The sequence below is a fragment of the Carlito syrichta genome, unplaced genomic scaffold, assembly GCF_000164805.1.
Source record: "Carlito syrichta isolate Samal-C Ts95f unplaced genomic scaffold, Tarsius_syrichta-2.0.1 Scaffold270041, whole genome shotgun sequence".
In the NCBI taxonomy this organism is placed as follows: Eukaryota; Metazoa; Chordata; class Mammalia; order Primates; family Tarsiidae; genus Carlito; species Carlito syrichta.
This window is the reverse complement of record NW_007214137.1, coordinates 24,567-38,554: the sequence shown is the minus strand read 5'-3', so window position 1 is coordinate 38,554 and position 13,988 is coordinate 24,567. Positions and strand designations below refer to the sequence as shown.

Here is a 13,988-nt window from a genome sequence, read left to right as displayed (position 1 = left end):
CTGATGCAATTCTTCATTCACAGATCTAGGGTTATGCTGTACCCAGAAAAATTAATTTCTTAAAATGTTTAGACAGAAATGTACCAAGAGAAAGTCATGTTAAGTTGTATTAAACAGCAGGTTAAAAAAATCAAGGTCATCAAAATGGGCTTCATCCTTTTAGAATCTGACATGATTTCTCACACCTCCTGACTCCGTTTTGAACACTTTTTTTTTAATTTTTAATTTTTTATTTTAAAGATGTGGGGTACAATTCAGGGTTGGATATACAAATGTTCATTATGCAGGTGCCCTTGTTGATGAGATGTGCACCACTCCCCCAAACCCGACAGATTCCCGCTACTGCCAATCTGAACACTCATTAAGGGCAATATGGCCACATTAACATAGTAAGACAGTAAATAATTGGTATTGGAATCAAAAGAGACAAAAATCAGCATCCACCATTGATACTTCAGGAAGATATTTTAGTTTGCATTCATCTAAATGACCAAAAAATGATCAATGTCTGCTTTATTTTGTTCTATTAGCTATTGCTTTAAAAAAGTGTTTCCAAGACTCCTAAGAAATATAATTACATTTATCGTAAAGCACTTGTTAAGCACAAAATCATAAATTATTTTCTTGATAGTAATGTGCAGCAGGTAAATATTTCCTACAACAGCCACAGATGCTGCCCCTCCAATGATCTTTTGGTGTGACCTTTATGCTCTCTCAGTTCTGACTTTCCTGATGGAGCTGAAGAACTTACCTCTATGACATTGGTGGGACTGCGGATATAGATACCAGATGGTGACAACATTTCAGGATTGGAGAGTCCCTCAGCACCAGAAACACTGATGATCACATTGTTTCTTATTATGTTTCCCTGTTCTGACCAGTCTAATTTAAAAAAAGACAAATCAAACCCAGGGGACTCGCACACATAATTAAAATGTACACAACTCAACAATCTTGATCCTACTAATACACATTAGAGTTTACATAATCCATTACATATATATATATGCGTATCTATATATACACATATTTAGAAAGTATTAGTATGCTCAATAAGTTTAAGACACCTAGCATTTTGCCATTAAGTCTATAAAATATATGACAATTTTAAATAGACTGTAATAGATTTAAAATAAATTTACATATTTACCATTTTTTCTTCCAGAAATAGCTTCCCAAGAGATATATCCTATTTCCATGTATGTTCCTAAGAACAAAAGACCATGTTACTTGAGCACATTTTATGTCACTTAGGAAAAACAAGGGACACTACAACACTACTTCTTTGGGTATGAGTTGTTTTGACTTCTTAAGAGAAATCTAAGTGACTGTTTCCATAGTCAAATACCACATATTCTATGTCAACTCCAGCCCTATTTCTAGCTGTTCAAATTGGCCATAATCTATCTGCATTTCCCCTCTTTTTCTGGAAGATCTAGAATCCTAGAGGAACAGGCTGGACAGCACCTGAGACCCTCACACCCAAATCACTGAAGTTGGAATAGAAGAGGACAGAAAAGCAAGCACGGACCACACTACATGGAGAGGTTAGTCACTTAAGTGTTATCAACAGGAAGCAGTCCCACAGACCTCCTCATTACCAGGTCTTTATGTATTTGTGTGTGCTTCCTCATGTCATTTCATGGGTCTGAATTCTTCAAACTTGTTATGTGTGAAGTTGAGTACTTTCCATATATGCATTAATAAATAAATATTTTAATTTCCTCACTTGCAATACAATAGATGTCAAGAATCCATACTTCACAATATTCAAGCACTAGAGACTAAATTTTCCCTGCAGATTTTCTCCCTTGCCTAGTTAATGTATATTTCATATGATTGTTTTCTGCTAAGATAATATAGTTAGAGTATTCTGAATTTCTGCTTGAGGTATCACCCTTTCCCTTGCCCAGGCAAAAGCAGGCATAAACAAAGTCAATCCTACATCTGTTACTTTGACTTCCCTGTGACTGTCCTTTTCTAATCAAAAGATTTGTCTACACCTGATCACCTCAATTGCTCTTAATTCTTGCCTTTTAGCACTAGAGTGTGTTTTAAAACAAGGGTATATGATTTATATTTCCTCACTAAACAGTTTCCATCTAAGGACTGGAACCTTTATAGCTTTTATCTCAACAGATTGTTATTAAATGAAAACTGATGATATCACAGAGTTGATTTAAATATCAGACACCATTTGACAAATATATTCTTACTTTCAGTGAAAACTCGATTTGGTATTTATACCAGAAACCCTTTGTTCATTAATTCATTCATTTCTTTCAATAAATAGACATACAATGCACTAGTCAATATGCTAAGTGCATATTGGAGGAGACAATGTCCTTATGAAATCTGTTGGTAAAAAGACATTAATCAGATGATCAGAAATGTGGCGTATAATTTTAAATCAAGAGGCGCTGATTGGTGTTTAAAGAGCTTAAACCAAGGAACTTGTCTGGGGGAGAAGATCTTGCAGGAGGAGAGTGAATGGCATGAACAGAGGGAAAGAGCTTGTGCAAAGGCCCCGAAGCAAAACATGTGGTCTTTTAAAAAATTAAAATAATTCGCTAAGAATGATTGTCTCTAATTCATTCTATCACAGAAACAAAGAACTGACTACCACATGTTTTCACTCATAAGTGGAACCTGAGCATTACTTACAACGCAAAAGAGAGGGATTGGCAGTCATGGGACACTGCCAGGGGAGGAGGGGGCATACATGACAACATAAAGGGTACCTGATCTTTAACCAGGAGAAGTGAGAACCAGTTGGAGGCCCAAACTTCACCTGCATGTTACTTACGTACCTAATCCTGACTTGACCCCACATCTTTAAAATAAAATAATGTATAAAAAATAAAATAAAATAGTTCAGTGCTACAAGAATACAAGGGAAAGAAAAAGATCAAGACAAGTTTACAAAGGTTAACAGAGGCAAAAATCACTGAAAGAGTCTTTTAAGCCAAATTAAAAGTTTAAGATTGTATTCTAAAAGCAATAAAAAACTTTTAAAGAGCTTTAAGGAGAGAAGTGATATGATACAATTAGACAGTTTTAAGGATAATTCTGGGTTTTACAAAAGAAATGAACTTCAGGAGACAAAAGTGGATATAGGTAATCATCTAAAAACTTCTGAAATATGGCCTTCTTCAGCAAGTCCCACTAGTAGCTAAGAATTCAAGATTTTCTAATCTTCGGTCAACATCCAAATTTGATAATTTTTGAGTTTGTATAAAGGCATATATTTGTGACTTACTGTGAAAATTACTGGCAATAAGTTTTAAAACTTCCCACTGTATACTTATTAACCTGAACTAACCTTTAAAAGATCAGTTTCTTATTGGTAAGGTTTAGTAAACCAAGCAGTGATGACTACATTTAAATTGAGAGCTTTTAACTATAGCTTATTTCTAATGAACAGATGATCAAAGTTTTTATAAATTGGAAATTCAACATTTTAAGAGAATTCCTTGTGAAAAACTGTATCCTACTCAAGAATTCAAAAATTAAACAAGCTAGTTTCACTTACCTACCAATAGTGCATGACCTAAAATATTGTAGAACACATTACTGTCTACCATTAGGTCCCAGGTCCTACACATGCTGAGGCCTCTACTGAAGGAGCTCCATACGGTGCAGCCCTGTACATAGGAACCTGTATAGGAAAAGATAAGTAAAAATAAAAATGAATTTCAAAGGCACCGAAGACTCTGCTGACCATATCCAAACAACCTATACTATAGGATAACTAGAAACATCTTCCCACATGGTAATGAAACTCAGGAGATAAGAAGTTGGAAGCAGTAATCAAATCAAGAAAATGGACAACTCAGGCTAAAGGATCTCAAAGATAAGCAGGGTAATATCCAAGAATCAAGTTTTAGAAAAGAAAGCAATCTGAGTAAGAGCAAGTATGTTCAAACCACAAAAGATTGTATAGCTGTCAAGATTTCCAACTGGCCGATATCTTTGTTATGAACTCTCATCACAATATGGCAGTTGAGAACGTAAGGATGATAGAGTTCTGTTTATGGACCAACCTTGATCACTGAAAACTGCATTTGGCAAAAGGAGATGTAGTCATTGATTCTTGAGCTGTGAAACAATATTTAAGACTTGCCAAGTAATAATATTCTTGGCCCAAGAAGCCAGAGAGTCTTTTTTCAAAATGTAAGCAACACCAAAAGTTGACCTGATGATCATGATTCTCACATTTGAAAGTGGTAGGTTTATGAAGAGAAAGGGAGGCCGGGCTCAGTGGTTTAGCCTGTAATCCCAGCACTTTGGGAGGCCAAGGTGAGTGGATTGCCTGAGCCCATGGGTTTGAGACTAGCCTGGGCAACTTGGTGAGACCTCATCTCTACATAAATCAAAAATTAGCCAGGCTACTTGGAAGACTGAGGCAGAAGGATCACTGGAGCCCAGCAGGTCAACACTGGTATGACCCTGAGCATGCCACTGCACTCCAGCCTGGGCAACGGAGTGAGACTCCAACTCAAAAAAGGGAAAGGGAAATCCGGACACAGCAGCTCACACCTTTAATTCTAGTATTTTGGAAGGCCAAGGTGAGAGGGTCACTTGAGCCCAGGAGATCAAGACCAGCCTGGGCAGCATAGCGAAGGGTTGTCTCTAAATAAATAAATAAATAGGAAAGTATTTTCCACTATGTTAACAAAACATGAATTTTAGAAAATCATTACACTTATTTCATGGGCATATTCTATGGCAATCAAATCTAGTTATGTGGGCTGCATCAGTCAATGGAAATATTTACTGAGTATCAATTTTATGTTTTAATCATTATGCATCCCATTTTACTGCCGATATAAGATGAGCAAAACTAAGTAAACTCTGCATTTGTATATTTTCACTCTGATGGAGGAAACTGGCATTAAAACAATAAAAAATTATTATTTGAATAACTAAATTATAAATAATAAAAAGGAGCATTGTATTATGACTAGATGGTAAGAAAGATATTATATGGATGCCAGATGCTTGAGATACTGGAAAAATGACTTTGATTTTTAGAATAATTTGACTTAAAATTAGGACTATCCAGAAAAGTCTCAACTATAATGTTACCATAGATAGAAGACCTCCACATTTTCCTCAATCTCCACTTCCCTAGTACCTGGTGGCCTCACATTATTCATCAAGGATCCACCTCTACAAGTTAACCCCTTCATCTTTACCTCTGTAGAAAAAACTGCCAGCAGTGGACAGAATCTCCACCATATTTCAGTCAATCAGAATATGACTGCCCATCTAAACAATCAATAAGTACTAATGTGTTTGCACAGCTCTTATGGGTGGAGTTCAGGGATTGGTAAACTTTCAAAAAGCATTGTGCAAAGGTCCCATTGGCTCCTAACTCTAGTGACTGGGGACGATTGCCCATTAAGGGCATGAGAGGTTTCAGGTATAAAACAATGAAAGGTTGGTTGGCAAACATGACAAAAGTTCCTAACCTCTGGGTTAATTTGCTTCCCACTCCCCCAACCCCATGCCCCAGGCCACATATTTGCATTTCAACAGACATTTACAGGGGATAATAGATTAATGCAGTGGTTTTCAAACTTTCCTTTAAGCATTAAGCTTTACTACGAATAAAATCTAATATACAAAAACAGACCCAAAAAATGAAACAGAAATGGGGGAGACAGGTTAGGTAAAATGTGAGCAAGGCAGGGTTTTAATTATGTTCAGTTGATGACTTCTAAGTAACTGCTACCCTCTTTTTTCCTGGACTGCCCTCCACATCAGATATTCTGTAGCATCATAAGCAGCAGGAAACCAAAGAACCAGAGAGAAGGGCATGAAGATATCATCTCCCTAAATGACTGAAATAGATAGATAGATAGATAGATAGATAGATAGATAGATAGATAGATAGATAGATATTTTTTAAAGTTCTGGAAAATTAGGATAAACAGATATCCTTGGCATGCAGATACTTTGAAATGAGGGAAAATGTTGCAGTTGGCTAGCCAGGGACCTGCCCTCAATGACCTCAAGGATGGCTTTGTCATGCCCTGTTGGAATCCCTTCCTATCTCAAGGCACACCTGCACCACAAGGCACGCCCTGATGTTCTTTGCCACACATCAACCTCAGAAGCCCCCCAGAGTACCACCTCTCTAAGAGAAGGCAAAGTTTGATTTCAGAGCCTTTATCGGTGTTTTTTTTCTGATTCTGGTCTTGTTTTCCACCTAGTTGTTCTCTCCTGAATTTGATATTTCCTGCTCTCTTCCTATGCCTTCAGCTCTGGACAGGACCTGCACATCAGCCTGCCCCTTGTTCCCAGGAAAACACCTCGGTCCCAACTCATTCTCCATATTTCCCAGGCAGAAGATTCCTCTGAGTTAGAACAATTTCACATAGAAATGCTTTCTGCTGTGCCTGGACTCCCATGACGTTGATTATTTCTGTTATTCAGTGTCAGTTTGCCTGCAATCCCAAAGTTAGTAAATGGAAGAGGCTGGATTAAAAACATGGGATTGTGTGATTTCTCCCATGTTCTGTACTTACAGGAATGATTCTCAAAGTGTACTCCTTAAATGAATTGTTCCAGAATCAAAAGGTTTGCATGTTTAAAATTCCTTAGACCAGAATTTGACAGTAGAGTCTATATAACTCTGACTTTTAATAAGCTTCATACATAATTTGCTTAGGCATACTAAAGTTTGGGAACTACTGAACCTAAAATATACAAAATTATCCATCTCTGAGTCACTCAACTACCACATTTCACTTATCATGACTCCCTGCATATCGTGCCTTAAACATGGGAAAAGAAACAAAAATGAGAAGGTTGTAGATCTAAACTCCCTTACCTTTCATAACTCCCACCAGAGTGAGTGAGCTCAGATGCTTATGGAAGGCTTGCCCCAAGTCTTGGAACTGTACCCCTTTCAACTGGACCAGGCTGGGCTCCTTTGGAAAGGACTGAACGATTACTCTGGCCCCCAGATCCCTGGATCCCAGGATCTCCTCGCTCATGGAATATAAACAGTGCTGTAGATTACCTAAAACATAGAATAAAGTCCAGAGGACCAAAAGCTTGTAGAACATGCTTCCAGTCCCATCTCCTAGTTTGAAAGACACTGTCGACACCAAGGACAAACCATTACTATTCATTTCATTTAATAATCTTACTTCTCCATTTCTTTTATTCTTCTCCATAGATTATTAATTAAAAAGTCTAATAACTAGGACATGATGTTGCCTTCACTCTATTATTTCCAAAAACTCCCAAATCTATCACCTTAATTACTGTCACAAAGAGACAGATTACAACCCACACACCCAACCTAGATGCTTATTTCAATCCAAAAGATCCCCTGGGGGTAATGTGCAATAAAATGACCTTCTCATGGTTGATAATTGCAGGAAAGAGATAGGAACACTGAATGTAATCACAGCACTTTTTAGTCTTAAAATGCCCAGAAAGGTTTCCCCTTTACTGTGCTGTTTCATAGTTTGGGGACTTAGCAATAACACCACTACTTAAATGACAAAGGGCTACAGAATCATAACTAAGCAACCCCTGCACCAATACCTCCTTCTATAGCTGTACTGCCAGTGAGGACAGCAAACAATCTAAACCTAACACACACAACTACTATTGCTATGTAATGTTGTGACCTATATGTAGAAATTACTCAAATCAAAAACTTCAGCCTCAATGTTTCTTCCAGGCTCTACATGTTACCAGATGTCTCTACTGGTTGCTGGTCTGGCATCTCAGTTTTGACACTTACAAAATTAAACTCATGAGTGCCATCCTCCCACCTTAAAACCTGCTCCTCTTCCCATTCCAGTAAATAGCCTCATCATCCATCCAGAGCTCATGCCTGGGAGTCATCCTTGACACCCACACCATCCTGGACCAAAGTTGACAAATGATGTCTTCACAGCATATGAAAGCCTCATAATCTACAGCCTGGGAAACCAAAACATAACCTACTAAACTAACCATCCCTGAAATAGATGTTTAATAGGCACATCAGTGTGATTCAGTGCCTGCTATTCTACTAGAAGATAAATTGACTTTTTCCGCCACTTACCTAAAGTATGTGGTAGTTCATTCAGAAAACAAACCCCAAAAGGGATGAGAAGGTGGGGAGTTCTACAAGTTTAATCAGTAAGAATGTACTGCCTGAGCCCATGATTCTGGCATTACAGTTTTCCTGAGACTCTTAGAAAGGGCTGGAATCAGAGTTAAGTCTTCATAGTTAACTTAGAAATGTAATTCAACTCTTCGGTTTTAATTCTTTAACAGAAATATTTTCCTCCAGAGAAATCATTATTTTATTATTTCTTTTGTCTTTTGTCTATCTTTTTCACAAGGTTGTTGAGCACTGGGGACCAGGGTGGGGTGAGGATGAAATGACAATTTAACAAGAGCATTCTGAAAACTACAGAATGCAATGGACACCCAAAAGTGAAGGGCTTATTGAGAGAGGTCAACCAAAGCAATGCCACATATCATTTGACATCAAGAGCATTCTTTTTCATTCATTGAACTTTCCAATGAAATATTTTTCTACCTTCTGAAGCATTGGCTCCCTGGCACAAAGCAAGGAGCCTCATCCTCTCATTGGTAAGATTTCCTTGTATGGTAATACTCCTGCTGAGCAGGACCACAGTAGACTTTAAAATATGATGCTCATCAGTCACCCAAGTCTCTGTAAAGTTGTAAGAATATCTAAAAAAGAAAAACAAAAAGAAAAAGGACATCACTCCAAATCATATTCGGAAGAGTAAGCTACTAGATGAGCATAATTCTTCCTTTGGGGGTCTATTTGTTTAGAAACTCAAATACAGAATAGTGAACCATAGATAGCCACAAACACGTGAAAATTAGGAACAGTGCTGATTATTACACTGGCCACTCGCTACAAGACAGAAGTACTAGAGTCTTCCAAGAGAAACCTATTTAAGAAGTCTAAATCTTCAAAATATTTCATGCTTTATATTTTCCTTGTCAAAATATCTAGCATCGCTTAATGTGTAAACATACATCATTGGAAAAAAACAGGTAGGCATGGTGGCCCATGCCTGTGAGCACTTAGGGAAGCCAAGGTGAGTGGATTGCTTGAGCCCAGGAGTTTGACACCAGTCTAGGCAACATAAAAAGACCTCATCTCTACACACAAAAAAAAAAATCCAAAAATTAGTTAAGCTTGATGGCCCACACCTGTCATCCCAGCTTCCTGGGAGGTTGAGGCAAAGGATCATCTGAGTCCAGGGGGTCAAGATCGCAGTAGGCTGTGATCATGCCACTGCATTCTAGCCTGTGTCACAGAGTAAGACTCTGACAAGAAAGAAAGAAAAAGAGAGAGAGAGAGAGAGAGAGGGAGGAAGACAAGAAGAAGGGGCGGGAGAGAAAAGAATGACAAACAAATATCCAGACTTAACACAGTTAAGACCTCGTCTTCTTTCACATAGACTTAGTCAAGCTGTTACTCAGTACCTCAAGGGTGACCTAAGATAAAGGTCTGCATTGTGCACGGTTTCCACAATGATAATCTCTTCTTTTGGTTTGGCACCTTCGACCCCTATCCCACTGATGATGACAACTTCATCCCCAGGGTGCCAGTCCACAGAATCTTCCAGAGCCAGCATGGTGTCTCCAGCATGGGCAGCTGCTCGAAGATGGGTAACAATTACTTCTGGTAGTGAACCTAAAGCAGTCCGGAGAAAACTTGTTTAGATATTTTAAACAAGTTTAGATAGTTAGTAAGACTATGATGTTATTCAGCCCAAGAGTCTTGTGAAACAAGAACCCGGAAAAGTAAGTATAAGGATAGAAAAGTACCAATTTAGGGATAATTTGTTTTGTTTGATATTAGGTTTGGTTTGTGGGGGGTTTTTAAAATCTATAACAAGGTGTCAATGAAAGTAATCCATGATAGAGAATATATGGTATGAAAAACACAGGAATAGGCAGACTAAATTTCCATTTGGATCATAGTCTTGCCATAGTCTAATCATGTTTCTTTGGATAATAAACTTATGGATGTGCTTCAGTTTCCTTAGTTAAAAACAGAAGTAGCACAGTCTTCTATTAAATGAGAAAATATATTTGAAATACCTAGCTCGGATCATGCCCCATAACAGACTCTCAATGGATGTTTATCTTTTCTCCTCTCTTCCTGCATCACACTGTTTTGTTTTAAAATTTTAATTTTATTTTTAAAGACGAGGTTTCAATCTGTTACTTGGGCTGGAGTGCAGCAGCACGATCATAGCACACTGCAGCCTTGACCTCCTGGTTCAAGTGATCCTTCCACCTCAGCCTCCTGAGTTGCTGAGACTATAGACATGTGCCACCATGCTCAATTAATTCTTTTTAGTTTTTTTTGAGATGGGTGTCTCACTATGTTGCTTAGGCTGGTCTCAAACTCCTAGGCTCAGGAGTTCAATCTTTCCACTCCAGCCTCCCAAAACACTGGGATTACAGGCATGAGAGGAGGCCTGGTTCCTCACACTGTGGTTTGAGGATGAAATTTTATCACCTCTTTTTTATTCTACATAAAAACAAATGGACCTCTCTGATGCAGAGGTCTATAACTCATTTCCAACACAAAGACATCGACTCACCTCACACATAATGTAAGCAGAGTAGAAAATCAAAATTACCTAGTCATGATTGTCCTAAGTCTTGCTATATTAAATGATCCCTTCAAACTCAAAAACCAGGTCTATCAAGGACAGGACTGCTAAGCAAAAAGTTGAAGAAGGGAAACTTGTGACTCTAGTTATCTTTGTATTACACTTTGGGATATCCATCTGACCATCCCTATACCAGCAGGCTAGTCTTTAGTTATGAAAGATTCAAGAAGACCATCTGTCCCATAGTTTACTCCAGCCTTTACCAGCAAGGGTCAAGGCACAAATTTTTCCAAAACATTATCTGAAGCAATACTTCAGAAAACACATGGCTTACTCCCAACTCATTCCTCTTTCCTTAGTACATTTCCTTCCTCCTTAGCAATAGATCATAATTTACCTTTAGCCCACAGCAAGTTACTGTCCTCCTTTGTTGCACTAAAATAAAGTAATAATACTTGAATCTCTAACTACAGAGGTGGCCGACAATAAATCATTTTCAAATTATTTTAAACTTTCCTCTTTATTTATTTGTCTCTCTGTGTGTAGGCACTTGTACCAATACTGCTGTTCTAGGTTTAGAAAGGTCTCTGGGTTAACGATGCAATTTCTGAAGTTTACTTGGGCAATAATTTTATCTTTAAAACAATTTACAGAGTTCAAAATTTCTAATTATGGGGCAGGTGAAAATTAAGACATAAATCATCCCAAAAGAAAATAATTTTAATTTTATTCCTTATTTGTGTATCTTAACCTTTGGGAACAACAAAATGAAATAAAGTTTATTTATATGTATATGCATATATATGTGAATTTTTATGACTCATCCTTGAATGTCTACACAGAAGAATCACTAGCAAGCATACAAAAATGTTTATCAAAGACAAAATGCTATCAAAATCTGTGATCAGTTGTTCACAATATTCAGTCAATAGGCAACAAACATCTACTATATACCTACCAACATGTGGCAGAACCAAAAGTAGAGGCAGCAAAGATCTTTTCAACTAATTACTACTATAAATAATGGTCAAGTCCAAATGACTGGAAAAAAAATCCCAGAGAATCTTTAAAGTGCATTTCTTAACTATTAACATAAACATATGTCTTTGCAAATGTCAACAGAACCTCTAGAAAACAGTAAAATTAGCTCATGATTTATTCACTCTCATTGCAAAAATAACATCTCCAGGTAGGTGACTAAAACATTAAGCCTGGATGTTTAGTGAGTGCCACCTTATAGTTCTAGATACATAGTGGATATTGATATTTGAGCTTTCATTGTCTCAAACTGAAAATGTCAAAATCATTGTAATAATCACCTGAGCTAGACCCTCTGCAAACATCTTTCATTAGTTTAACTATTCCTCATTATGTGCTTTTTTCAAAAACATTTTCTGCTAAGTTATTTTAATTACATCCCTTCTTTGTCCATTAACCTGCAGTATTTCCCTACAGCATTCAGTAGCAAAGCCCCAAATTCCCTTCCTGACTTTCAAGACTCTCCATAACATAACTCTACTTTCTCTGATTTCTTGATAAACTTTCTGTGCCAGGAAGCCCAGACTCTTTGCCTCTTCCCATTTAATGAGATCATTCCTACCTTTAACCCTTTGCAAATGTTCTCACCTATCCTACCAAAGCCCAGTTCAAGCCCTGCTTCTTCCACTGAATTTCAGCGAGCACTCCAGCCTCCTCCTGTAGGTGCTAATCTTCACATCCTCCTCCAGACCTGGTAGTGGTATGAGATCCTTACCTGAGCGAAAGCTATGTGTACATCTGAGATGTAGGCATGCCAAACTTGTCTGGGCAGTTTGTGGGCCATTTGAGTGAATTGACTTGCATGAGAGAAGAAGCTTGTATAAAGAAGTAGATGGAGCCGGGTTCAGTGGCTCAGCCTGTAATCCCAGTGCCTTGGGAGGCTGAGGTGAGTAGATTGCCTGAGCCCATGAGTTTGAGACCCACCTGGGCAACTTGGCAAGACCTCATCTCTACAATAAATCAAAAATTAGCTGGACGTGGTAGCACACACCTGTAGTTCCAGCTACTTAGAAGACTGAGGCGGTAGGATCACCAGAGCCCAGCAGATCGAGGCTGCGGTGGCCGGGAGTGGCCACTGCACTCCAGTCTGGGTGACAGAGTGAGACTCCAACTCAAAAAAAAAAAAAAAGAAGAAGCAGTTGGGAGAAAAGAGGATGGCAAAGAAGACTTGGGGTCTGTCACAGATATATACCCTCTCTGCTGTCCATACGGACCCATGGCTGAACCTAAGGGAAGAACTTGAAGGAACTCTCCAAGCAGATTTTTGCACCAGATGCTCTTCTGCCTGGGATTCTCTTGCCAACTTGCTCTGCCACATTCTTTAGAAATTAACTTCTAGAGAAACCTCCAAGACTTCCTGAGTAGTCAAACTCTGTAACATAATCTGTCATTTTACCATGGCTCTCTCCTTTCTAGCACTTAACACAACTATAATTACTTGTTTGTCTCTCCTACTGAAAACATACCTGCATTTGCTCAACCATCACAGTATCAATGCCACCTTTCACGGTGCCTATCATATAAAAGGTGTTCCACAAATAATCTTCTGGATGAGGAAATTCATGAATGAAACATAAAGAATATGCACCCCCATGCTTTGGTGTCCAGGTGATCAGGAGGGACTCTAAGTGGTACAGAAAGATGGTCATCACACGTCATCGTGGGACACAGAACACTCTCACACCCTGAGGTTTGACTACCTGGGGAAAATGGAAGCCTGCACCCTTGAGCCCATGTGTTCAATATCCTCATGGTGGGTACCAGCAGCAGAGACAGAGATGAGGCAGTCCTACCACTTTCCTGAATGGAGAACAACAACCAAGGAGGCCAAAATAGCAGGAAAAGACCATGGAAGACATCTCATGGTGACTACAGCAGACAGACTGGTTGATGAACTCACATGAAATATGTAAGAGGAAGCAGGCAGGAATGTTGAAAAGGGCTGGAGGTTCTGTGAGATTTGAGGACTGCAGGCAGTAAACTTTTCATCACTACTAAAATATCCACAGGCTGAGCAGATTCAGGAAGGCCTGGGGAGGCTTCGGGTATGTAATCAATGTTCAGTACCATATATGTCAATACTAAATCATTCTGTAATTATGACAACGTGCCGGGCTCAGTGGCTCAGCCTGTAATCCCACGCCTTGGGAGGTTGAGGTGAGTGGATTGCCTGAGCCCGCGGGTTCGAGACCCGCCTGGGCAACTTGGTGAGACCTCATCTCTACAATAAATCAAAAAATTAGCCGGGCGTGGTAGCACGTGCCTGTAGTTCCAGCTACTTGGAAGGCTGAGGCAGAAGGATCACCAGAGCCCAGCAGGTCGAGGCTG

At 38.8% G+C, this 13,988-nt stretch overlaps 1 protein-coding gene across 1 annotated transcript in view; it reads right to left on the bottom strand.

The window, feature by feature from the left end:
* Positions 1 to 13,988, bottom strand: part of LOC110595111 (fibrocystin-like) — a gene marked incomplete at both ends in the record, with an annotated part of 106,712 nt that overhangs the window by 69,402 nt on the left and 23,322 nt on the right. Inside the window, 5 exons of the mRNA XM_021709642.1 lie at positions 752 to 882; positions 1,151 to 1,207; positions 6,839 to 7,030; positions 8,555 to 8,712; positions 9,481 to 9,691. Of these exons, the coding sequence (XP_021565317.1) occupies positions 752 to 882; positions 1,151 to 1,207; positions 6,839 to 7,030; positions 8,555 to 8,712; positions 9,481 to 9,691 (749 nt within the window). The remainder of the gene's footprint in view (positions 1 to 751; positions 883 to 1,150; positions 1,208 to 6,838; positions 7,031 to 8,554; positions 8,713 to 9,480; positions 9,692 to 13,988) is intronic.